A 27,901-nucleotide genomic window follows, 5' to 3' on the forward strand; every position below is an offset into this window, starting at 1 on the left:
AAAATTGTGGGTGCACGTAACCCCAATATATTCTTTGAATTACCAGTCAGAAACTGGCACTATATGGCAGTAGCAAGAAATGAGGGTATTTATAACCCCAATATATTCTTTGAATTCCCAGTCAGACAATGGCACTGTATACCAGTAGTAAAAATTGTGGGTGCACGTAACCCCAATATATTCTTTGAATTACCAGTCAGAAACTGGCACTATATGGCAGTAGCAAGAAATGAGGGTATTTGTATTCCCAATATACTCTTTGAATTCCCAGTCAGACAATGGCACTGTATACCAGTAGTAAAAATTGTGGGTGCACGTAACCCCAATATATTCTTTGAATTACCAGTCAGAAACTGGCACTATATGGCAGTAGCAAGAAATGAGGGTATTTATAACCCCAATATATTCTTTGAATTCCCAGTCAGACAATGGCACTGTATACCAGTAGTAAAAATTGTGGGTGCACGTAACCCCAATATATTCTTTGAATTCCCAGTCAGAAACTGGCACTATATGGCAGTAGCAAGAAATTAGGGTATTTGTATTCCCAATATACTCTTTGAATTCCCAGTCAGACAATGGCACTGTATACCAGTAGTAAAAATTGTGGGTGCACGTAACCCCAATATATTCTTTGAATTACCAGTCAGAAACTGGCACTATATGGCAGTAGCAAGAAATGAGGGTATTTATAACCCCAATATATTCTTTGAATTCCCAGTCAGACAATGGCACTGTATACCAGTAGTAAAAATTGTGGGTGCACGTAACCCCAATATATTCTTTGAATTCCCAGTCAGAAACTGGCACTATATGGCAGTAGCAAGAAATGAGGGTATTTGTATTCCCAATATACTCTTTGAATTCCCAGTCAGACAATGGCACTGTATACCAGTAGTAAAAATTGTGGGTGCACGTAACCCCAATATATTCTTTGAATTACCAGTCAGAAACTGGCACTATATGGCAGTAGCAAGAAATGAGGGTATTTATAACCCCAATATATTCTTTGAATTCTCAGTCAGACAATGGCACTGTATACCAGTAGTAAAAATTGTGGGTGCACGTAACCCCAATATATTCTTTGAATTACCAGTCAGAAACTGGCACTATATGGCAGTAGCAAGAAATGAGGGTATTTATAACCCCAATATATTCTTTGAATTCCCAGTCAGACAATGGCACTGTATACCAGTAGTAAAAATTGTGGGTGCACGTAACCCCAATATATTCTTTGAATTACCAGTCAGAAACTGGCACTATATGGCAGTAGCAAGAAATGAGGGTATTTGTATTCCCAATATACTCTTTGAATTCCCAGTCAGACAATGGCACTGTATACCAGTAGTAAAAATTGTGGGTGCACGTAACCCCAATATATTCTTTGAATTACCAGTCAGAAACTGGCACTATATGGCAGTAGCAAGAAATGAGGGTATTTATAACCCCAATATATTCTTTGAATTCCCAGTCAGACAATGGCACTGTATACCAGTAGTAAAAATTGTGGGTGCACGTAACCCCAATATATTCTTTGAATTACCAGTCAGACACTGGCACTATATGGCAGTAGCAAGAAATGAGGGTATTTGTATTCCCAATATATTCTTTGAATTCCCAGTCAGACAATGGCACTGTATACCAGTAGTAAAAATTGTGGGTGCACGTAACCCCAATATATTCTTTGAATTCCCAGTCAGACACTGGCACTATATGGCAGTAGCAAGAAATGAGGGTATTTGTATTCCCAATATATTCTTTGAATTCCCAGTCAGACAATGGCACTGTATACCAGTAGTAAAAATTGTGGGTGCACGTAACCCCAATATATTCTTTGAATTACCAGTCAGAAACTGGCACTATATGGCAGTAGCAAGAAATGAGGGTATTTGTATTCCCAATATATTCTTTGAATTCCCAGTCAGACAATGGCACTGTATACCAGTAGTAAAAATTGTGGGTGCACGTAACCCCAATATATTCTTTGAATTCCCAGTCAGACACTGGCACTATATGGCAGTAGCAAGAAATGAGGGTATTTGTATTCCCAATATATTCTTTGAATTCCCAGTCAGACAATGGCACTGTATACCAGTAGTAAAAATTGTGGGTGTATATAGCCCCAATTCTATTGCTAGGGGACTTGCAGGGTATTTCTGGGGTGAAGGTGGGGGGGCACACCGTTGGAACGGGTATCGGGGTATATATCGGGTATACGGGAATACACTGACAGTGTATTCCATTCAGGATCCTGGGAAAGCTGGGTTGCGGCGATTGAGCCCGTCAGTGCCACGTTACACTGACAAGCTTCTCCCTGGAATTTAGCTCTTACAAGAGCTGTTGGTTGTCTTCTCCTTCCTATCCTAGCCTGTCCCTGCCTACCCAGAATCTAAGCCCTAGCTAGCTGGACGGAAACCTCCGTCCTCGGTGAATTGCAAGCTCAGAATGACGCGAACCTGGGCGGCGCTGTTCTTTTAAATTAGAGGTCACATGTTTTCGGCAGCCAATGGGTTTTGCCTACTTTTTTCAACGTCACCGGTGTCGTAGTTCCTGTCCCACCTACCCAGCGCTGTTATTGGAGCAAAAAAGGCGCCAGGGAAGGTGGGAGGGGAATCGAGTAATGGCGCACTTTACCACGCGGTGTTCGATTCGATTCGAACATGCCGAACAGCCTAATATCCGATCGAACATGAGTTCGATAGAACACTGTTCGCTCATCTCTAATGCTTAGCTAAGGATATGTTCCCATCAGATGAAAAAGTCCTGCAAGCCTATCCTTTTCTTTCAGCGATGATTTGTGAAAAAAAAACAAAACAGACCCCTGTCAGACCCATATTATAATCAATGGGGTCCCTCAGGAAGACGTAAAGAACAGGGCCACAGGTGCAGATGCATTGACTATCGAGCTGGGAGGAATAGCTACTGACCTACAGTGACCTCAAGAGAATGGCCAACGATATAGGATAGTAGGAGCAGTCGTACCCCTTAAGAAAGCTGACTGCAGATTGCTTATTGAGGTCGAGGTGATGGTCACTTTGGGTTTGGATCATAATATCTCAAACTGGTTGGTACCATATGTGTTTTACTTCAATAATGGCCCTTTTCTACGATTATACAGAATTAACCAATGATTTTCTGCCGATGTAAAATTTCTATGACTTTTTTAAATAACTTGTTCTATATATTTGTAGTGTGTGTATTACCTTATCATATGATATATTCATCTAAAGGTATGGAACCCTGACCATCACCTTGGTGTATATTTTATCTTAAACTTTTTTGGGGATTTTAGGTCTTTGTAGATATTAGTTTTATATATTTGGAATTATATTTGATAATTTCTTTATGTACTTTTATTGTGCGTTGTGTTTTTGACAGGATTAGCAGCAGAAACAAAGAGGACCATCCAGGGTCAGGTGTAATCCATTCAACAGGCAGTCAGCTCTGTCCTCAGAGACCGGTCTGAGTCATAGTCCGTGAGTCATGCAACCAGAAACAATGCCAGTGCAAGATCACCACTGCCGAGTAGAAACCTGGTACAGACTGAGCATACATAAAAAATTCACCAAACCAATAATAGTGCTGTGCAACAGTCTTCAATAGGAGCAGAAACATACCCTTGTGGCCACTAATCGATGCGGTAATGCAGAGTAAGGTCATAAAAATAGGTTATGCCATCACATTACAGTGGGTGGGGTTAATTCTGGTTCTCCACAAATCCCAAATACAAAAGTGGGGTTTTTTTCCCCCCATGTTAACAGAGTTGTATCCATGGTTGTGCAGGTAAAAAACTGGGATCAAAAGTCCCCCTAATACTTCATCATGAATGCAGCTTCAATGTGCTTGCGTGACCAATGTTCCATTCACTTCTATGGGGCTGCCAGGACTGTAATCTACAAGAGGGCCTGCAGTCCCATAGAAGTGAATGGAGCGCCAGTCACAAACACAATGGTGCTTCATTCACATGGAGGCCTTAGAGGGACTTTTGGTCCTCTGTCCTCCTGATCAACCGGCCCCCAGCAATTGGACACTAATGCTAGGTCCTGTGGATAAGGGATAACTGTCCATAACAGGACAACCCCTTTACACGCAATTTATACAAAGAATATTCATGGCAACGACCACAACTGTGTTTTGAGTATATTGTCCGCATCATAGACTCACCCATATAAATGTAAGGGATCATACAAGTCTTTTTGTGGATCTGTGATTGGGGATTTTCTGATACAATGTGGACATTTATTCTGTGCGGATCCGTTATTTTGGACAGTAAAAATCAGTATGGTCATGTGCCTGTGGCCTTATAAGGGGATGCAGTGTTATGTCTGCAACAGGATCCTCTGCATCTATGGGGCCCTAAGAGGTTGGATCCCCAATGATCATAGTGATGGCATATCCTAGCGATCCTAAGATGGGAATAATCCTTTAAATCTGCTCTTCTGGCTTAAGCAGAAGTACATAAGCTTTTTCCCATATGTTTTAACAATCTTTTCATTCTCAAGAGACAAGAAATACCTGCCGTACTACAACTGTACAAAAAAGAAAAATTGTGTAATGAAGAATGTGAAGTCATCTCTTTTACTTGTCAAATCTTCTATCATTGCCCATAATAGCTATATAACAATGTCACATGAAGACACACAGTACCCTATAATAATGTACACATCCTTCTCCCTATAATAAATACATGGGAGCCAGGACTCCACTACGTGTCCCAGCACAGCGCTCTAGGTGTCACCCAGTTGTTCTCAAGATACTACAATGAAGCAAGTAGTTGAGCTTTGCAGACGTGCCAGATAAACAGCAAGTGCTGCCTGGTTAGTCAGGATCAGCCGCTCTGACCCATCAAAGGTGTAACCTGTCCAATGATAACAATGCTGGGTAACTGACACATACTATGTATATTCACAGGCTGCTTTCATTTGGTCTACTATTTACATACACAACTTTCCAGGCATACATAACGCTTCAGCATCACATGTGTAATGGATCTACGGGGCTCCATCCCGGCCTGCTCTGCCAATATAAGCAGGGGGGCTGGTGTGTTGGACAGTATTCATGGGCTAATCCAGGGTACCACACCTAAATTAACATGAGCTACTCGGCTTTGGAGCATCTAGTAAATGTCATTTATTAGGCTATAAAGCAGTAATTCCTAACCTCCTTTACCATGGAGAAACGCCTGACAAACATTCCCCCACATGGAAAACAGACACCATTCCCACTGTAAGGGTGGTGTCACACAACGTGTTTAACAACACTGCAGTTTTTGGTTCCGTTTTTGAGCCAAAGTCAGAAGTGAATTCGGCAGGAAGGAGAAGGAGGATAATTCCCTCTTTCATATGTCTATTCCTTTTTAATCCACTTTTGGCTTTGGCTTAAAACTGCAGTTTATTTTCCCCAAAAAGACAGTAGGGAAGATTTAGTAATCTGGCTGCAACTTGACCTTTGTGTAAATTGTAAATTCTGGGACAAAAATAACACATTTCGGAGCATCTAGCTTTAGACTAAACTTTTCAGACTCGCATGAAAACATGGCATTATTTGGTAGCAAAGGAGATGTGGAGTAAATGTACCAAATTGCATCAAAACTGGGTAATATTCTGCCCATTAAGCCAACTAATATGTGGCATAAACTAAGACTAGACAATATAAAGATTTATCAATAAGCATCAGCCTCTGTAATAAAACTGGTGCATTGTCGGACTCTGTGCCTATGATGACATTGTATATTAGTAAGTATGGGCCAATGTATGTGCAACTACTCTACAGGTGGGGGTCACATGCAACAGACACGCTGCTAAATTTCCATTATGGAAATTTCAGTAGATTATTTTCCTTAAACCTAAAGAACCAAAAAAACATTCAAAATAAGGTGTTTTTTCAGCTGCACATCTGCAGGAATCTTGGTAGGTTTCCATGGCATTGCAAAGGTTGAATCAGCTGGTAAAACCTATTGCAGTAATTGATATGCTGCCGGTGAAAAAGCTGTAGTGCAGGTTACTTTACACTGTCGGGGAAGGGGGGTCTTATTTACGTCAGTAGGAACTCCCATTCTGACCCTAGTCTACATTTTTTTAATCTCTATCAAGGCATTTTGATATAAAGTGTTACAATAAGACAAATGCTAAGAAAACAATCTCTTGAAATATACAAAAGGCTTCATGTACATGAACGAGTGTGCAGGCTAGTGTTTGTGGACCATTCAGGGACTCTGTCCCCAATTTGGCATAAAATATGCCAAATTCGAGCAGAAACTTGGCGGACCCATAATAGTCTATTGGGGTCGGCGTGTTTCTGCGGGTAACCACTTTTTGGGTCCATTCACACGGAGTAAACGGGTGCTCATTTTGGCAAAATACACGTGTAAAAATAAGACTCCGGGAGCCTTCACACCGAGTATACGCTTCGCTCATTCTGAACGTAAAAGTTGTTCAGAGTGAGCGGTGTAAAAAACAGATCCCATTGACTTGAATGGGTGCCGACATACGCGCGTATCACATTGAAAGCAATAGGTAAAAAAGCCTCCCATTGGTTTCAATGGGTAGCGCGCGTATGCCGGCACCCATTCAAGTCAATGGGATCTGTTTTTTACGCCGCTCACTCTGAACGACTTTTACGTTCAGAATGAGCGAAGCGTAAACTCCGTGTGAAGGCTCCCTCTCATTGACTTCAATGACATCTTTTTACACGTGTAAAAAAACACATCAAAATACACGTCAAAAAACACGTCAAAATACACATGTAAAATGTCATTGAAGTCAATGGGAGTCTTATTTTTACACGTGTATTCTTTACACGTGTATTTTGCCAAAATGAGCGCGTGTTTACTCCGTGTGAATGGACCCTTTAAGTGGATAGGGTTTCCTTTTTCAGATCCACAAGCAGACCAAAAAGGACAGGCGAACTGCTGTACTAGGACAATAATAATAATAATATGGATAATAATAATAATAATAATAATAATGATGATAATACGGAGCCCGGCAGACCCCATTGACTATGGTCTGTTCCATGTCTGTCATTTTAAAACTGAAACTAGCGGAGGAAAAAGTGTAGTCCATGTAGGACTTTTTACGCTGGGTTCACACCTGCGTTCATGTCTCCGTACTATGGTTTCCGTCTTCTCCATGGCAGAAGTCGGAAACCATAGACCGGGTCCGGCCGTGCGCGGCGGTGAGCGTTTTAGGCTCTCCGCCGCGAAACCAGATTTTTTTATCCGGACACAGAGTAGTGCATGTCCGACTCTGTGTCCGGATTATAAAACCCGGTTTCGCGGCGGAGAGCGCAAAACGCTCACTGCCGCGCACGGCCGGACAGCTTTCTCACCCATTCAAATGAATGGGTGAGAAAGTCTCCTGCAGGCTTCCGTCTCCTGCATCTGTTTTATGCAGGAAACGGAAACCTGCAATAAGGACCGAACAACGCAGATGTGAACGAGCCCTTAGTCTGCCATTTTTAGGCAGACATTGCAACTGAGTCTCCAACAAAGACTCAGGCACAGATGTGAGCTAAGCCTCATATTCCAGCTTCATAATAATATTATTTTAAATTCTATTATTCAATATGTATAATTTATTAGATAAATAGTTTGTTACATATTTTCTTTCATAGGAATTCAATCATCAGATTTTTTTGTGATTTCTATCTGAACATGGCTGTCAGCTATTTATGAAGGAACTACAGTCCAACCTTCTGTACTCCAACCTGCTGAATCCAGGATGGCAATAGCAGCAGTAGATATTTACCACTGGAAACTGCTGTCCATCATATGGCAGTAAAATAACCTACCTTCAGTTCAGTCTTTAACCCCAGAATAATGGCGATTAGAGATGAGCAAGTAGTATTCGATTGAATACCTCCCCTGCATAGATATTGGTGTACTCAGTCGAATGCCAAGTGGTAAACGCAGTAAAAATTCGATGTCCCTCCCACCTTCCCTGGTGCTTTTTTTTACACAAATATCTATGCAGGGGAGGTATTCGATCGAATACTACTCGCTCATCTCTAATGGCGATCATAGCACTGGCTGCTTACACTTGCCTTTCTACATACAAACTATTATGAATAACATCTGATCATTACCATTTCTGATAGTCTGGTAGCACACGTTGAGGAATCGCTCGCGGCTAACCTGCTGTAAACTCAAATCCCATCCATACAGTCTTTTGTGCTGCGGGTTTCGAACCCACAGCATGTGACTTATTGCCATGGATTGTGCAGAGGTAAAACCTGTCGTGAAAGACAAATTATCTTTTTTTGCTGTGGGTAGGTCTGATACCTCAATATCTGTGAGTAAATTAACCCAAGGGGAACTATCACATGTGGTGGTAGCCCCAATGTTTCATACATCGGAATCAGAGTTCCAGAAACTCATATACATGCTGTAGAATCTCATTCATGTGTATTTCACAGATTTTAAGTCTTAACCTGCTACATGTAAATGTACCCTCAGGGACAATACACCCTCACAATAATGGTGCTATTACACTGATTGTTGTGTTTACCTTTAATTGCAATTATTCTGCGGCAAAGGGAATCCCAGTAGTTACAGCAGGTCAGCTGCACCAAGTGATAAATTTGTATATAAGGATAAAGCCATACATATTGGCCATGCTGCCATAGAAAAATGTAACTGTATGCATCTGGTTTTACAGATTTGCAATGTTGTTTTTAGGTGCACATTGTAATACTGTTCCACATGGCTCCATATGAGTACCACTAACATTTAGTCCAGGGGCCCCACATGGCACAAACGCCACAGTTTGGTCATGACGGAAACGCCATGGATAAAAACGGGATGCTTTACAGTTCCTGCAAATCCCATCAACACACTGCGTGAAAATACGCACAGCGGACTCACTGTGAATTCCAAAAACTCTGCATGTCAATTATACCTACTGAAATGCCCATGGTTTCTCTATAGGTATAACTGAACCAGAAAGTCCGCAGAGTCATGTTTTTTCCTGCAGCACTTTTTTGCTGCAACTGCAATGTGGGACCTTAGCCTTAAAGATGACCTGCCACCAGGTCTGAAAAGCCCAATGGCATACATCATTTGATACAGCTGTCACTCTGAGCATTTGTTTGTTTTGATTATCCAATCCATTCAGCCATTCTAAATATATAAGCTCTTATACTGTTTATGCAAATTAGAATATGTTAGCCAAAGGCCCACAGAGAGCCCACTTGGCTTGTACACCCTAATCTACATTAACAATAACAAAGATTATATTTTTGGAATAGCTGAATGAATTTGGATACACCACAATGCTGAGGGTGATAGGGCCTATCAGATGATGTATGTCACTAGACATTTCAGACCTGGTGCCAGATCCTCTTTACATTGAGGGGTTAAGTAAAGCAGCGCTCTACAGCAAAGGGAATGGTGGAAGTTGTAGTAGCAGCTGAAGAGCCGCATGTTACAGACCACTGTTTCCAATTATCCCCCATGATCTCAAGTCAAAGATGATTATACAATATTGCATCTTCCAAAATCACCCAGAATTAGAAGCAGTCACATCCTTAGGACGCTCATCTGCTTTGTACAGATCTGGTAGGTATAACACATAAAAGGGCACCTGTGTGCAGACAGAAAGCCATAAGACCTGACGCAGTGTCACTGTGGATAATAAATGTAACTACAGAAGGAATAAGATGCTCATCTCTCTAAATATTGTGATAAATGTCTTCCTTGTTCCATGACAAGTTAGATTATTTATACACAACACTATATTTAGAACGAATGTGTATTACAACTACTATAACATATTATTTGTTTCCTAGATTTAATAGGCATGCACATTTATGGATATGAGCAAATCTGTGAAAAGTTGTTTCATTGATGGATATATTTTCTATTTCTAAGCCAAGTATGCCTCATAAAGAAAAAGGGACTTGAGTACTCAAACTCGGATCCATATTTCATTATCCAGTGTCTTGGATGTGGAAAATACAGGTTTGTACATATGAATTTCACCTGTGTCTCTAACACCATTAGAAGAAGTTTGTCATCAGAGCCCAGCATAGCAACCCAGCCTCCAGCGATGATATAATGCCTTTTTTGTTCAGTCCTTTGGAGAAACTAAGGCCCCGTTCACATGGGGCTAGGTACCGCGTATTTTGGTCCTGATTTTGACGCGGGTAGCTCGCTTCTTTTTTCCCGTGAGCAGGAACAAACCACTCACGGAAAAAAGCACGCTATATTTACCTCTATTGTAAGGGGTCGGATTTTGAGGTGGATTCGGTGTCAAAATCCTCCCCCTTTAGCCCCGTGTGAACGAGCCTAAGACGTTATCTTCTACCACTTTGGAGCAATGGTTACATCCTCATTGCTCCAAAGAGCTTATTTGCATATTGATAAAACAGGAAATATGTTGGCAATGAAGGCATCGATTCTCAAGGAAAAAACACTATATGATTCAGGTGACTCTAACCTACCTATCTAGGGTACTGGGTTGATATCCTGGGATCTGGTGACAAACTCCTTTTAAAGCTGGGGCAAAAAATGCTATATTTTACAGTGCCTGCAAATTGCAGATTGTCAATTATACCTGAGGAAATGCTGGTGTTAGGTATATGGTATAATGTTAGGTATAATGCTGGTGCATATAGGTATAATAGGTGGAGAAAGTCTACAGAGGAAAACTGGGCAAGATCACAATGAAAAACACTGCGGAAAAAAAACTGAATGAAAACTGAGCACTGGCTTAAAGAAGCGGTCTCAACATGGCAAACACTTTTTATACAAAAGCTAACCAGCCATCGGCAGCGGATCTGGCTTCAAAATCCTCCAGTGACCAGCTATTATTATTGGCCAGGTCTACCACGGTAAGACTGTCCACTTGCAATAGACAACTGCATTGGCTCAGACACGGGTATTGAAGTGGGTGACATCAATGATATACCATATACCGTATACTCGAGTATAAGCCGACCCGAATATAAGCCGAGACCCCTAATTTTAGCAGAAAAAACTGAGAAAACTTATTGACTCGAGTATAAGCCTAGGGGGGAAAATGCAGCAGCTACTGGAAAATTTCAAAAATTAAAATGGTCGGAGTTTTTGGGTGCAGTAGATGCTGGGTGCTGGGGAAGGGGAGGGTTGTTTTGGTTGTCTGTCTGCCCCTTCCCTGAGCTTGAGGTCTGTTTTTTCTTCCCCCACTTGGAATTCAGCCTGGCTGACTATAGGGTATCTGCAGTGCTCCTATTAATCCCTTCCCAACGGAACAGAAGCACTGCAGATCCCCTATATTCAGTAGACTGGGCACTGTCAGACACAGAGATACCTAATTTGTATGTGTTTCACAGTCATTTTCTACTTTTATATGTATTCTACGAAAAGGAGGGATTTAGAACTTTTATTTATTTTATATTTTTAAAGCTTCTTTTTTTTCCACTATTTTATGGGAGATTCTATACATTACTTTTGTGGCTGGTCATAGACCCCCCCACATCATTCGAGTATAAGCTGAGGGGGGCTTTTTCAGCACAAAAACTGTGCTGAAAAATTCGGCTTCTACTCGAGTATATATGGTACATATTCCATTATAGGGCATATTGAGAACAGTAGTGGAAATATTTCCAGAATGTACAGAAATATCTGGTATGCATGCGCAGACTATGCTGCCAGCACACTTTTTATGGGCACAATGGCTGGTACTGTAAACTGTGTAGTTTTATTTTAAAGGAGTTTTCCAAGACTTATATTAATACTGTATATTGTTGGCCTATTCTTGGCTACAGACAGACCATGTGACCCAAGCCGGAGACCTCACAGAGAAGAGTCAGTCGGCTGATTTTTATGGATGCTGGACGTCGGTCCTATACCAATCTGATATTGATGCTCTATCCAAACTTTCTAACGATAGATCATCAACATTAAAATACTATTAAAAAAGTGTATTGTGGCTATTTGAAGTAAAACAATCTGACAATTTTACCCTTGGAAGAAAAAAACACAATAAAATCAAACCATAACTGAAGTAACAGATTTTCTCAGAGACCACAAATGTTCTTCTTGGTAACAGATATAATGTGACTTTGCTACAGGCGGTTTAGTACTTATCACCTAGTTCTGATGCTATCCATTATATTTTCAATGACTGATATAGCTCAAGGGCCCACATTCCTCCAAATGATAAATGGTCTGGCATTTCTGCTCAACACGTGCATTATATTAGTAATAGACCTCAAACAATACACCACCTGTATCCTACTAAAGGATACCAGAAGAGTGTGCTGTGTTGTCTATCACTCCAAGCAACCATTCTTTCATCCAAGTCATTCTGGAGTTGTGATATTTATATCATGCCTATATATTGAAACTGGCTTTATGATCACATTGCATAATAATATTACAGATAACATATGTCCCTAGTAGTTGTGTACATACCGGACAGTATATCAAGAGAGCAAAATAGAATTCATGTACATGGCAGCGCTGTATACCCTGTAAGAAGCCTGTATGGTGTAATGTAATGTCCATGAGACATTGTAATCCAGATCTACATGATATGGTACAGAATCTGTGAGCAAAAACAACCATCTAATATGGGCAAATAGCAGGCTATGGGAGCCATATTTGGAGGACCTACAAGAATATGTATCTCCTACACTTTATTATTAGGGTTGGCAATGCAAAGCAGGGTGTGTATAGACAAATATATCTCTCTTTTACAATAAACATGCAATGCCATGTATACATAGAGAAACAGGGCTCTGTATTGTTGTTATTAAGGGAGTGATGTAAATTCTGTAGATGGTAGATATGACTATGTATACATCCAGCTACATACCTCTAGGAATACATGTATACATATTCTCCATCTACCTAGTTAGGATTGTAGGCTCTATAGAGAACATTATTATGTATAGATTGTATTAGCGGTGCAGTTTATATGTTTGTTATTGCCATAAAGGCAGGGATGTGGTGGTGTATTGCAGCATAAATAGACAGACAAGTAGATAGATAGAGGGATGGGTGTAATATTTGGTGTCGTGTATATAAGGATGAGTGGTATGCCTGAATCCCCCCTCCCAGTCTGTTTCCCCACCCCTAACAGATGATGAACGGGTTAAAGCCTCATCCAGATGACATCTCCCCCTCACTCATCCAATATACCCCTCAGGATATGCCAGGGATCCTATAAGGAGGCCATGTAACCCAAATGATGGGTCCAATGACGTAGTACAGCTAGAGAAGAGGTCGGAGCCTCCCAGCCCTGCCGGGGCTATAGGACAGACATGGTTGGCAGAGCCTCCGATGCCATGCTTGGGGCTGCAGAAGACATTCCAGCCCCATGATGGGAGCCATGATCGCGATGCCATGTCTACCTGTCATTATGGATTGTCTCCCTGTCGGGGGGTGCCAGGATTAGGCACTGGCAGCCATGGCAGTCATATGCATGCACAATAGACAGATAACGGGGCCCTTACCTCCTTCTCATCTGTGGGGGACCCGAGAGGCCGCACGAAATCCAGCAGAGAGAGGAGAGAGAGGAAAGAGACAGGTCAGAGATGTGATGAGACGGGCTCCCCCCTCAAGCACCCAGGGGCTCTCCAGCTCACCTGTCTTGAGCAGCTTGCTCTTGTACCTGATGCTGGTGCTCATGGTGTGCAGTGTGAGGGTCTCCAGTGAGCAGTGAGTGATGCAGTGAGCAGTGCAGTGTGCTCTTTGTGCTGCTGCTCCCTTACAATAGATTCCTAGGGATGAGGAGACCAGGCTGCTGCTGTATTACTGGCCTCACAGCCCGCAGCCATTGGCTCTGCCAGTCCCAGCCTACAGCTGACAGCCAATGGGATTCAGCGAGTAGCCAGGACGGCCCCGCCCCTCGCTGTCTGCTCTAGTCCGGTGCTGCTCGGTCAATGTGCTGCCTGCTTGTCTCTATTTACTAATGGCCGGTTCACCTCACTGCCAATACCACAGATACTCCATACAGCGCCCATTATAGCACAGCCCTCAGTCCTGCTCACCACGGCCGGTGACTAAACCTTGTCATAAGTCTGGACACCCACATATTACGGACACCTCAGCCTTCCATAACTGCAGTGTAGCCATCTTACACCATCCTCTATAAGTGTAAACAGGCTGCAGGGCTGGACGCTGCCATACACAAGGCTAGTAGCTAGGACTGCTGCATCACTATAGCGCCCCCTAAGGTCAGTCACAACTGACACCCCTCAGGGCTACAGCTGCGGTGGTCGGCAAGTCCCCATATTTATAGGCACATAGGTACAGCCTTCTGTGATGTAGACCAATGGAAACTTCCATGTCACTCCATGCCTCCTCAGGATGGTAACTCTTTCCTCCCCTTAATAGCAAAGACCAAACTGTAAATATATGACAGTCCTCCAGTATATACAGAGCCCACCTGCAATATACCAATAGCTGAGCCCTCCCACTTATATTGCTGGGTAACATGTGCTAGAAGATCTACTACTTGTACAGCACACAGAAGTCCAATCTACTAAGGAACCTGCAGTACAAGAATATCTCCTTGCTATTATAGCATGCCCTGAATACAGTATAAGATCTACAAGGTGTACTCAGAAGACATGCACCAGGAAATAAGGAAACGTACTCGAGCTTTCCCCAGGTTCATCAATCTATTCCTGCACGACAGTGTGACAGGGCGCATTACCCTGCTGAAAAAGGTGCCTGCCATGGTTGTCAATAATGTCAATGTAACATCCTCATGTATGCCAGGAACCAAGGGTTTTCTTGCAGAACATTGCCTAGAGCATAGGTGCTCATCTGCATTAGTAAAGGTCCAATGCCCTGGGTCTGCCATCAGATTAAGATCTGAGCTGGGCATGTCTAGTATTGACATATATTAAGACACATTTATAATCACACACACACACACACACACACACCAATGTCTATCTAATGCATATTTTCAGACAAGCCCCATCTAGGACTCCCAATGATTGGCAGTCGGTGAATAGCACCCGAGGGCTTGTTACGGCGGAAGACCTTTGCCAGACATGCCCGTTGAGGTCAATCAACAACCTCAGGAAAGAAAAAGGGATGTCACAACGACACCAGAATACCTGGGACAGGTGAGAATGTTTTATTTTTTTATTTTTCACCTTCCCCAGCCTCCTGCCAGAAATCTGTAATTCATTGACAACCCCTTTAAATGTCTGTTCCTTTCAGCAGCTTCTTCTAGCTGTCCAAGAGATACCTTGTGTACTATTTCGGCTTCGGGTTGAATGTACAGCATATGCTCCGCGTACTATATTTGATTTCTTCTTACACGACCGTACTGCGCCATATGCTCTTGCAAGAAATCAAAGATGGTGCACAGAGTATATACTGTATGTTCGACCCGAAGTAAGCCATAAGTTATACTAGAATCCACACATCTGTGTCAATAAAATTTATGGTGTAAAAGTATTTCTTTAAAATGTATTGGCCATATTTGTTAGTTCAAGGGTAAACATATTGTAATTACATTTTACTCACTTACCAAGATAGTGCAGCCAGATTGTCACTTGTGAAACTGTCATTTGTCATTGATAGAATATGCTGACAGAATTACAGATATTTACTGAATGAGAAGCACTAGAAGAATTCTAAAGCGTTATGAAAGAGTCATACATGTAGCAGGAATAAATGGGTAAATAGCTGTCAGCCAAGTAGCAAATATACATATAGTACACAAAACTCACACAATAAACCTGCTGCAGGATCCATGAACCATAGCTGTTCATACCTGTTTCCATACAGACATCTATTTTTATAGCAGGTCTCACATGATCATGTTACATTGCATAGTGCGGGCTGCGTATCCATTGTAATCTCTTCTTTTAGTTCCACTCTGTGAATGATTTTAACATTTCCAAAATCTAGATGTCTTTCCTTCCCTATGTGTGCATTAAATATTGCTGCTTACTGTGGGACATGGCACCACATGGATAGGATTGGGGATAGCTGTCTAGTTGGTAGGGGTCTGACTGCTAGGATTCTGGGATAGCAAGAATAATGGCCGAATGGAGCTCATCCCTATGGACTGCTCAGCTATCTCTGGCAGTCCCACAGAATTAAAGGGATCCTATCATTAAAACTCAATTTTTTGTCCCTAACACGTAGGAATAACCTTAAGAAAGGCTATTCTTCTCCTACCTTTAGATGCCTTCTCCGCACTGCCGTTTGGTATAAATCCCGATTTTTGTTGGTATGCAAATGAGTTCTCTCGCAGCACTGGGGGTGGGCCCCAGCGCTCAAACAGCACTGAGGGCGTCCCCAATACTGTGAGAGAAATCTCCAGCGCCACCTCCATCTTCTTCAAGAACAGCCTCTTCACGCGTCTTCTTCCAGCGCTGGGGGTCAAACTTCTAGGTCTCGGGCAGAGCCGACTGCGCATGCCCACAGGCCACAAGAAAATGTCCGCTTACTTACTGTGCATTCATAAAATACTGTATTTTTATCTAACTGTGGCATTTTTTTATATATCTGATCACGTGCTTTTAGATTGATACCATTCTTTTATATGGTTCTCTATTGTCATACTGATGTTTAAGATGCAACTTTTTCTTGAAAAAAGAAATGTCACTTTTTTTGTATATTGTTATTCTCTGTTATGCGTGCTGTAGCTATTTACACTTGAAAAAGGACTGGTGTAAGACTGAAACGCGTAGTGTTTTGCCCAATAAAGCCAACTTAAGATTTAATTGTGGTGGAAGCGCAATTCCTGGGATTTAGAACTTCAAGGGAGTTTGCATCCGGTCCTTTTGTTCACCAGAAAATTCTTAGGGTAGAGATTTCCCAGATCGCCTGAAACCCAAACTTCCAAATATTTAATGGCAGATGGGGACCATTTGAAAGGTAAGAAGGTCTCCAGGGAGGACTGGAGCTCACTCGGGAATAATACAGTAAGTGCCTCAGATTTCTGGAAATTAATTTTGAAGTTAGTAACATTACGGAACTTGTCAGATTCCAACATCAATGGAGGGAGGGAGGCCACCGGCTCCTGCAAGAAGAACAGAAGATTGTCCACATACGCCGCAATCTTTAGGTGACTATTCCGCACCTGGAGACCTTTTATACCCGGGATGGTCCTGATTGTCCGGAGTAGGGGCTCCAGGGTCAGGAAAAAGATCAGGGGGAAGAGGGGACATCCCTGATGTGTGCCATTCCAGATCCAGAATGGGGAAGATAAAACACCATTAACCCTAGTAGAAGCCAATGGATTGGAATAAAGGGAAGAAATCCAGGACCGCATAATCAGGCCAAGGCCAATGTGGACCATAACCGCAAATAAGAAAGGCCTTCACACCCTATTGAATGCCTTCTCTGCATCAGTGGAGAGAAGAAACAGCGAGAGACTATGCAAGTGGGCATAGTGGATGGCATTTATTACCTTCACAGTATTGTCCCTAGCCTCACGAGTGGAGATAAAGCCAACTTGGTCGGTATGCACTAGATCAGTCAGGATGGAGGCTAGTCTCATTGCTAACACCTTTGAAAAATCTTTAGGTCAACATTAAGAAGGGATATTGTCAGGTACCTAGAACAAAGTGCCAGGTCCTTAGCCTCTTTGTGTATGACAGTAATTTGGGCCTAGGTCATGTCAGGGAAGTAGCACCATCCAACAGGGCATTTAGGAAACGCACCAGGGGCTCTAGCAATGCAGATGAATATCTCTTGTAATAAGAAGCTGGGAGGCCATTCGGGCCAGGGTTTTCCTACTTTGCATCGATTGCAGCGCCAGGGCAACCTCCTCACCCGAAATGGGGAGGTCAAGCTTGGCATGTGTATCGATAGAGATCTTTGGTAACCCTGAGTCCGCAATGTATTGCTGAAATGCAGTGGTCATAGGGGATTGAGTTGGCTCAGGAGAAGGTGAGAAGGTTGTACAGGTCACGGTAGAAATGGGCAAATTCTTCCGCAATTCAATGGGAGTCTGTTATTCGTCTATTCGTCCCTGCAGTAACTGAGGGGACGTAATTTCGAATTTTTTGGTGCCTAAGGGATCTAGCTAACAACCGGCTGCATTTATTCCCAAATTCATAGAAATGTCGTCTGTCTCTAGTCAAAAGACATTTCATGTGAATGTTCAAGCGTTCCCGCAGGTGCTTATGCGACAATGTGAGAGCTGACTGTGTCTTAGTCATGTGTGAGCATTTGTGAGCCTGCTCCAGGGAGACTAAGTTTGCAATCAGGGCTGCAATTTCCTGGGAAATCATGGCCGCAAAATAGCGCCGTGTATACGATCCCGGCTCCCATTGAAATCAATGGGAGCGTATATGGCCCGCAACAGCTCCCACGGCGTAGACGTGTCAGATTACGTGCCAAAAGACATCATGTGAAAGCACCCTTAGTGTTTACTGTGGTCCTTGTTCCATCTTTGTCAGTCAGGTATTTTTCAGTGTATATTTGTACTTTTGTATTTATTTCTGAATAAATTATATATTTTTTTTATAATATTTGTAATTATTTGATACTGGGTACTTTTTTCTTTGGAGTCTTGAATTTTTTTGTGGATACCTGTTCATAACACTGTGAGGTTGTAGTTTTATCACGTTAGTGGCCTCTGGCCAGCCTCACTGTCTAATCTGCACATTTTCCTTGTCTGACTTAGGTCTGGTTCACATCCGCGCATGGGTTTCCGTTCGGGGATTCTGCTTGGGGACCCCCAAAACGGAGACCTGATACACATAAAAAAAGCGGTTACCTAAGGAAACCCACAGACTCCGTAGACTATAATGGGGTCAGCGTGGTTTCTGGACGAAAAACATGGAGAGAAAAGTGCTGCCTGCAGTACTTCTCTCTCCGCATTTTTCATGCGAAGAGCGGAACGGAATCCTCAAATGCAGATGTGAACCAAGCCTTACAGTACAGATATGCTGCTCTCACAGGAGTTGGACGTCTTATCTAACTGTTTAGACATTCCTTACTGAATACTTTCGTCAGAATACTGACACACACCTAAATGACAACATCTACAACATTGTAACTAAGTAGAAGTAACAACCAAAGCTCCCTATACTGCTGTCAAATCAACACACATTTAATGCTATGTCTTTAATGTAACCAAATGTAGTGTATCATATACAGTCATATCATTTCTGAAACTTGTTGGTACTACAGGAAACATACACACATACAGTACATACTGTATAATGCAGAATAATCTCAAAGATTTTGTTATAACAGAATTTACAGCAGAATATTTCACTTGATACACTGTAACAAAACTGAATGAAAGTAACACTAATAATCAAAATTAATAATATTATTATAGAGATATCTATTAAATATCATCAATCTTATTTGTCAGTGTGTAAACTGCTAAAGAAAGCAAGAACTTTCAGACAGGGACACATTCAGGTTACACAACAGATCTGTAGAAAGGTGCAGTGAAAAAGACAATTCCTCTTACAATTTGTCATTACTGTTTTCTACCTATGTATTGCTTGAAGGTGATATTAGTATGACGTTAAAGAGGACCTTTCACCATTTTGCCCACAGGCAGTTCTATATACTGCCGGAAAGCTGACAGTGCGCTGAGTTCAGCGCACTGTCGGCTTTCCCGATGTGGACCCAGTGTGAAGAGCTTATGGTCCGGTACCGTAGCTCTTCTATGGTCAGAAGGGAGTTTCTGACAGTTAGCCAGAGACGTCCTTCTTCACAGCACAGCCAATCGCGCTGTGCTGTGAGAGCCGGGAGGAACGCCGCCTCCCTCTGCTCGCAGTACTCGTCCATAGACGAGCATTATCAGGGAGGGAGGGGGAAGTTCCTCCCGGCTCTCACAGCACAGCGCGATTGGCTGTGCTGTGAAGAAGGACGTCTCTGGCTAACTGTCAGAAACGCCCTTCTGACCATAGAAGAGCTACGGTACCGGACCGTAAGTTCTTCACACCGGGCCCACATCGGGAAAGCAGACAGTGCGCTGAACTCAGCGCACTGTCAGTTTTCCGGCAGTATATAGAACTGCCTGTGGGCAAAATGGTGAAAGGTCCTCTTTAAATTGGTAGCCTCCAAATATACATTAGATGTACACAAAGTAATATAATGTGAATAAAGACTGACCATACATTTTCAAAATTGTCAGCCAAACATGAGCAGACAGATATTCCTCCTCACCCCCCACCACTGTGCATTTATAAGTATCTGTACCATTGAACCACCATCTTCTAATCCTGTTTATTTTTGTGGATGGGAAGACTTTGGGTCTCCAAGATGAAAGTAATTAAACTTACAGATCTTGAGAAGATTTATTTTGTCATACTTTTCATTCTCCAAATTGTGGTTTTCAAAAAGTATAAAAATTGTTCGACTTCAAACCTTAATTTTTTTAAATTTTTTTTGTAACATATGTGCAGTCTATATGCCTTCAGATGCTATGGACCAGGAAGACATTGAAGACAATTGTCACATAGCACTGTGAATACCATTGTACACCACTCCCAAAAAACAGCCAAAAGCAAGACATGGTGCTATACAAAAATGTAACCTGTGAATAGTTACAGACCGCACCTAGTTGACTACAAATAGAAAGAGATAGGTATGGCTCATATGAAAACCTGAACGACAATCAGCTCGCGTTTTCTATTGTACTTTTTCATTATAGAGCCATTCTTCCCAATAAATAATGAATTGGCGTTAATGTTCACTGTACGGCATCCTGAATACACTGAGGAGAAAAAGGGCAATAGTATTGTGAACGTTTGACTTTCAGACTCCATATCTCACCATCCACTACAGCTTCAAACATGAGATTACCATCATTTTATAGACAAGCATCTTGGCTGTCTCATACATAAATTTGACTTGTAACTATTCAGCATATGGTTAGTTAAACAGATTCTTGTCATGTAACTGCATGGTTACTGTTTTGCCCCTACAAATCTAAATGCAAATTTTTATTATTTTGTTGGTATTTTATAAATTCACCTTTGGCTTTCAACACTGCCTCTATCTTCTAGGATCCCAGGTCTCTTCTACACATTTCCAATGTTGGTGCATACTGGTCAACTCACTTGGGTACAAATATAGCTTTTTCTTCAACTCTACGAACAAGTGTTCGATTGGATTGAGTGGGGACTGTAGGGGGGCAATCCAGCACCTCTACTTCACTGTCACTGTCCCATTTCTTCACTAATCTCAATGTATGCTTTGGGTTGTTGTCATGATGGAATACTCTGTCGTCCTTTTCCTACCCATAGTACTCAGGTGTATGAAGTAATTCATCTTGTAGAGTACTCACATATAGCTCAGCACTGAGACCACCATCAATCATGGTCAAGTACTGAACACCTTTAGCGATAACAGAACCCCATATCATCAGACTTTCTGATTCCAATTGGACTAAGTACCTGGATCCACATCCTATCACAACAAATTCTAGTCACGTAACCTATGATATTCTTACTTTCAAGAAAGGTATCCAGTCCCATCTTGAACTGGTATAACTTATCAGACATCACCAAATCATGTGGTGGTGAGCAGGGCCGGCTCCAGGTTTTTATGGGTCCTTGGGCGACAGAGCCTCAGTGGGCCCCCTTGTGGAGGAGGCGGGAGTTGGGACACTGCGTCACCTACACCATACCTCCCAACTTTTCAAGAGTAGAAAGAGGGACAAAATGCGCACGCCATGGCAAATTTAGCTCTGCCCACTTTTATGTTGACTCCACCCATTGTCATTCATTTTTCTCAGTCACCCGTAAAATATATGCCCCCCCTCCATCTCTGCCCCCACTTTCATGCCATTCTTCCCCCTTCATCTGCCCCAGTTTCATGCCGTTCTCCCCCTTCATCTGCCCCAGTGTCATGCCGTTCTCCCTCCCTTCATCTTCCCCAGTGTCATGCCGTTCTCCCCCTTCTTGATCTGCCCCAGTGTCATGCCGTTCTCCCCCCCTTCATCTGCCTCAGTGTCATGCTGTTCTCCCCCCCTTCATCTGCCTCAGTGTCATGCTGTTCTCCCCCCCTTCATCTGCCCCCAGTGTCATGCCGTTCTCCCCCCTTCATCTGCCCCAGTGTCATGCCGTTCTCCCCCCCTTCATCTGCCTCAGTGTCATGCCGTCCCCCCTTCATCTGCCCCAGTGTCATGCCGTTCTCCCCCCCTTCATCTGCCTCAGTGTCATGCCGTCCCCCCTTCATCTGCCCCAGTGTCATGCCGTTCTCCCCCCTTCATCTGCCCCAGTGTCATGCCGTTCTCCCCCCCTTCATCTGCCCCAGTGTCATGCCGTCCCCCCTTCATCTGCCCCAGTGTCATGTCGTTCTCCCACCCCCTTCATGTTCCCCAGTGTCATGCCGTTCCCCCCCCTTCATTTGCCCCCAGTTTCATGGGCCTCCTTCATTATGTTCCACCTTAATGTTTAACACAAAACAAACACTTACACTCACCTTCCAACATTCCCCCGCCGCTCCTCTCTCCGCTCTCACTCCACTCACATAGTTGTAGGCCCGATGTGACGTCATCACATCGCACCTACAAATGCAGAAGCCAGACCGCAGCGTTAAAGCAGGAGCTGAGCTGTAACAGCTCCTGCTTTAATCGCCTATGTATTCAGCTCATCGGCGTCCGACAGATGCCGATGAGCTGAAATTGGGACAGGCAAGTGCTGGGGCGGGCAAGTGCCGGGGGGCCCCCAGAGGGTCTGTGGGCCCCGGCACTTGCCCGACTATGCCGTGTGCTGACACTGGCCCTGGTGGTGAGTTCCATAGTCTCACCACTCTTACTAAAAAGAGGCCCTGTCCATTACTATAGTAACACCCTTTGTCCTTTTGACGTAGAGGATGCCTAAAGGCCTAGGTATAAAGAGATCTCAGTGTTCTCCAGTGTTACATTGTAGCTAGCTTTCCCCTAATTCATCTTTTTTCCAAATTGGACAACCCCAAATTTGAAGTTTGCCAAACATAGCACTATACATTGTATAACGACTGGGCTTGATATTGCAGCTCAGTCCAATTTACTTAAATAGGACTGAGCCACAAAACAGGTCATGTGACTAATGATCATGACATCACTGGTTTGTGCTGCTTTCAACAGCTGATCAATGGACGGGCTGAGTGTTGGATGCTCATTTGATCTGATATTAAATATCTATTCTAATGAGATAGGTCATAAGTATTTAAAGAGAACATTTCACGTCCTCTGACATTGGCGGTATTATATACTACTAGAAAGCTGACAGTGCGTGCGTTGAATTCAGCGCTCTGTCAGCTTTGCCAATATGCGCTGCAGTGCCAGAGATATTGGTGCCCTTAGCGCACTGTCAGCTTTCTAGTGGTATATAATACCGCCAATGTCAGAGGAAATGAAAGATCCTCTTGAAATACTTATGACCTATCCTTAGGATAGGTATTTAATATTAGATAAAGGTCCTCTTTAATTCTGGAAAACCCCTTTTCAGCGACTATTTAATAAAGTCTGTTGGAGAGTCTTCTTGTGGACCAGTCCAACCTTGACAGTAATATATAAACAAAGATACAAAGGCAGAACCCTAGATGTGGGTGTGTGACTATAGAAGGGGGGTTGTTTCTCTATTTAGGGGTCAGTCACCCAGACAAGACATACATAAATAAGCACTATCCCTCCATGCAGACATGGATGAGACTATATAAAGGCTAAGTTACATCTTCCAGTTGAACTTTGCTTAGCATTACATAGCTGGAATTCAAGTGATATTCATTAGATGTGAGGACATCATCCCAGTGATGTGTTAGACAGACTCCAAGAAACTAAATATTTCTGGCATCCCTGCTTCCCTTTACATGACAGCGCTAGCCATGCTGTCAGGATTGGGAACCATCAGCCATGTCACCAGCACCTCTGAATGAACAATAAATACTGTGTAACTACACACAAGCACACAGGCAGCCAAATATACCCACAAGTATACACAAAGACACTCATACAATTTATTCAGCTACAAGGGATACAGAATTTATTACTCAATATCGTGTTGTACATGGCTCAACCTGGAAATAATTGTTTTTACATGTCACTTATTTTCAGATTATTGTCATTACTCCTCTTGTCACTTTTTATTGGCTCAGGTTTATTAAACTGTCTAGAAGAATTGCCTGTGATTGTCTTTTTGACCATTTCATTCATTTCTTAAATGGTTTGTCTAGCAATGAGGTCCCAGCACAAACCTGAAAGGACAGTGGCAGACAAAGGAGCACCAGGTAAAGGAGAGTATCCTTTAGTTTTATTATTATTTTTACCCTCATCAGTGTCCAATTCCTGGTCAACCCCTTCAAGTTAAAATCAGAAATGGAAGCATCATTGTCCAAATGTATTCATGTTTTGTCAATATAGCTTTTACGCTAGGTTCACACTAGCATTCAGTATCTGAATCCGCTTCAAAAGTGGTTACCAGGGTAAACCCATGGACCCCGTAGATTATAATGGGATCTGCTGGGTTTGCAACCGGTTTCCGGCCAAAAAAACGCGGAGAGAAAACTCTCTCTACATTTTAAAAGTAGAACGGGGAGCAGAAACCCTCAAACCAGGTGCATGTGTGAACCTAGATATCACTATTACCCTCACTGTTATTACTACTGTGTGTAGTTACTATTGTGTCACCAAATAGCTGATGCTGTGTTCCTACAAGGGAACCTCTGGAAAACATTGCAGCATATTGAGGGACCAATACTAATGTTTCAGCCATCCCTATTATACAATAGAAATACAACCAGAACCTCAAATATATAGCTCACTTGTCATATGCCCTGTTCACATCTGCTTTTTTATTCCATCCAGGGAGAGTCCGCATAGAGACCCCCGAACGGAATACAAATGCAATTGCAAGCGCTGTGCTGTAAAAGCTGTATAGGCTATAATGGGGTCCGTGTGCTTGCCGTGCACTGCCCGCACGAATCATACGGACGTGATTCGCGTCTGAAGTGCGCAGCAAGCACATGGACCCCATTATAGTCTATGGGGTCCGTGTGCTTTTACAGCACAGCGCTTGCAATTGCTTTTGTATTCCGTTAGGGGGGTCTCCATTCGGACTCTCACCGGACAGAATACAAAAGCAGATGTGAACCAACCCATAGTCCTTGCCTTATGACGTATAACAATTTCATTCAGCTATACAAAGCCCTTGAATGTTATATAAATCTGCACTGTTGGGTATAGTGAATGTCATAAATACCTGATCACATTTTAATGCACCTCACCCTGCTGAAGTATCTGCAGCTTATATATACTAGTGTACCCATGTCATGTACTGCTCGCTTCATACTAGGTCAGGCAACAGGAAATCTAGAGAAAAGAAGGAATAAAGATTAAAAGTTACATGGACACATATTTGGTGCTTTCATGTAACACAGGCAATGGTTAATGTCAGAGCTGTATGAACTACATCGGAAGTTAATCTGTAGCAGCAAGTTGTATATAGTTCGTCCTTTTACTTTCCATGTTCTGTATTTCCATATATACATTTTAAGGAGCTTCTTTTCACCGTATATAAACGGCCATAGTCTGGAACTTTCTATTTGTTGACTTCAGCTCATGAGCTGCTAAACCACAAGCATCTTAATATCATCAGTAGAAATGAGTAATATATTCCATACCCTAAGAATGTGCTTCTCTGCTTCCACAATAGGGCAAGACCATTCCTGCTCTCACTGCAGCCTCCATACTGCACGCTGCTGTCTAATACCACTATGATCTCATGTGTGACAGTTTTTCCAGACTCTTGTGGCTAATGCTCTAATGGTATATATCATTAAAACAGACTCCTCTGGTGCTCGCTGCATCTCCTAGGGTACAATAACTAGGCGATGAATAAATGTGACCACACATCTAACAATTATATAACAATAAAGCTGCAACTCCAAATTTATTTCAGAAAAAAAAAAGTATACATTTAACACATCATAACAGGGGTAAAATAAAATAGCGGTAAAAATAAAGGGGGTAGGGGATAAATTATGTTTGTCATGTAACCCCTTTAGGCCAGGGCGCCACTGGCCAGAAACGTTGCGATTTGCCTACGGTGGAAATGCCGCAACAAAACTAGTGGCTTTTTACAGTACCAGCAAAGTTGATGGAAGTCTAGCGAATCCCATGCCCATTTTGCGATAAAAACCGCCCTGCACACATGCTGCGATTTCCAAAACCAATTATACCTATGGGGAATGACAGTTTCCCCATAGGTATAATTGTAACAGAAAGTCTGCAGAGGAATACTCTGAAAAGTTTCTGTTTAAAGCTCTGCGGGAAGAATACAATGCGTTGCTGCCGCGGTTGTTCCCACAGTGTTTTTTTTACTGTGGGACATCCCGTGGGGCCTTATGCCCGGTTCACATTAGCGTTCGTCCTCCGTCCGCAAAGAGTCCGCATGAAGACACACACACCCCCCCCCCCCCCCCGAACGGAATACCAATGCTAATGCAAGCACTGTGCAGTTAAGCACACGGAGACCATAGACTATAATGGGCTCCGTGTGCTTGCCGCGCACAATTCATTCATGCGGGCAGTGCGCGGCAAGCACACGGAGCCCATTATAGTCTATGGTCTCCGTGTACTTAACTGCACAGTGCTTGCATTAGCATTGGTATTCCGTTCGGGGGGGGGGTGTCTTCATGCGGACTCTGCGGACGGAGGACGAACGCTAATGTGAACCGGGCATAAGGCCCCACGGGATGTCCCACAGTAAAAAAAACACTGTGGGAACAACCGCGGCAGCAACGCATTGTATTCTTCCCGCAGAGCTTTAAACAGAAACTTTTCACAGTATTCCTCTGCAGACTTTCTGTTACAATTATACCTTTGGGGAAACTGTCAATGGGCTCATTCATGCGGAGCCCATTATAGTCTATGGGCTCCATGTGCTTTGCAAGCACATCGCTTGCAATTGCGATTGCATTCCGTCCGGGGGGGGGGGGGTCTCCATGCGAACTCCTTGTGGATGGAATTCAAGCGCTAGTATGAACCAACCCTTAGCCTTAAAGGGTGTCACCGTAACCCAGCCCCAGATAAATAGGTTAGGATCACCTGAATCAAACAGTTTTCTCTTATTATGATAGTAAGGCAATAAAGGCAAGGCAGCATTGCAGTGAGTTCTGCCCCAGGGTTATGTCTTTTGTTGGTGCACATATAACTTTTTGGATATGAGGTGTTGTACAATTAATTTGTTATTGTGGTTTTTGGCCATTTTTTAATTGATGAAGTAAAGATTACGTTTCATGTATACATCAAGTGCTTTTTTGCTACTATATTCTAAGTTGGCGGACTCATTAATACTCTACCCAAATGGGGTTTATGTGGTTTGTGGTGTCTGTAAATATTTCTAATCAGTCCCAGACCATGCAAATTTGTGCAACATAAGCAAAAATCTATGTGCAGCTGTACACATAAACAGTGTATGCTGTAGATATATTGTTTAGGTCTCTTCCCTGGCTATTACACTGGTATGAAGAGGTCTAAGGTGTTCTTATACATCTGAAGAAGTGTCAATATAGCACATTGGATTTTCTTCTTTTAAATATAAATAACGCTTAGCTGAATTTGCCATTTCCCAACACATTTTCAGATATTTCCCTTACACAATTAGGTCTTACATTAGTCAACAATGTTCTATCCCTGGTGTCCATAGTTTTCAAAGATGGTGGTTGTCTACTGTACCGTGCCTATGAAAGTGTCCAGCATAAGCAGAAAGAGGTTATTCTTGGGCTCCTAAGAAGGCAGAGCTGCCTACTCTACAGACCTAATACTGGAATTACCATCTTGGAAAGCCATGGACTTTGCCGTTTACATATCTACCCATCCGTGGCGTAACTAGGAATGGCGGGGCCCCGAGGCGAACTTTTGACATGCCCCCCCCCCAACCAACACCGACTACCTCGACCGACCCCCTCCTACGCATTCCTGCGCGCTCTATTATGCCCCATAGTGGCTCCTGCACACAGTATTATCCCCCATAGTGGCCCCTGCAC

The 27,901-nt window shown here is 42.8% G+C and overlaps 1 protein-coding gene across 3 annotated transcripts in view; it reads right to left on the bottom strand.

Annotated features, from left to right (window-relative positions):
* Nucleotides 1-13,763, bottom strand: part of SEPTIN5 (septin 5) — a 72,588-nt gene extending 58,825 nt beyond the window's left edge. For 2 of the 3 annotated variants that reach the window (XM_075275837.1, XM_075275818.1), the window contains exons 1-2: nt 13,570-13,762; nt 13,438-13,448 (exon numbers count right to left, since the gene is read on the bottom strand). In XM_075275837.1, coding sequence (XP_075131938.1) covers nt 13,438-13,448; nt 13,570-13,612 — 54 coding nt within the window. In that variant the 5' untranslated portion in view covers nt 13,613-13,762. Of the gene's footprint in view, nt 1-13,437; nt 13,449-13,569 lie in introns of all 3 variants that reach the window. The other variant, XM_075275812.1, reaches the window with a different exon arrangement.
* Between the last annotated feature and the right edge of the window lie 14,138 nt (nt 13,764-27,901).

Source organism: Leptodactylus fuscus, chromosome 1 (assembly GCF_031893055.1).
Source record: "Leptodactylus fuscus isolate aLepFus1 chromosome 1, aLepFus1.hap2, whole genome shotgun sequence".
NCBI lineage: Eukaryota > Metazoa > Chordata > Amphibia > Anura > Leptodactylidae > Leptodactylus > Leptodactylus fuscus.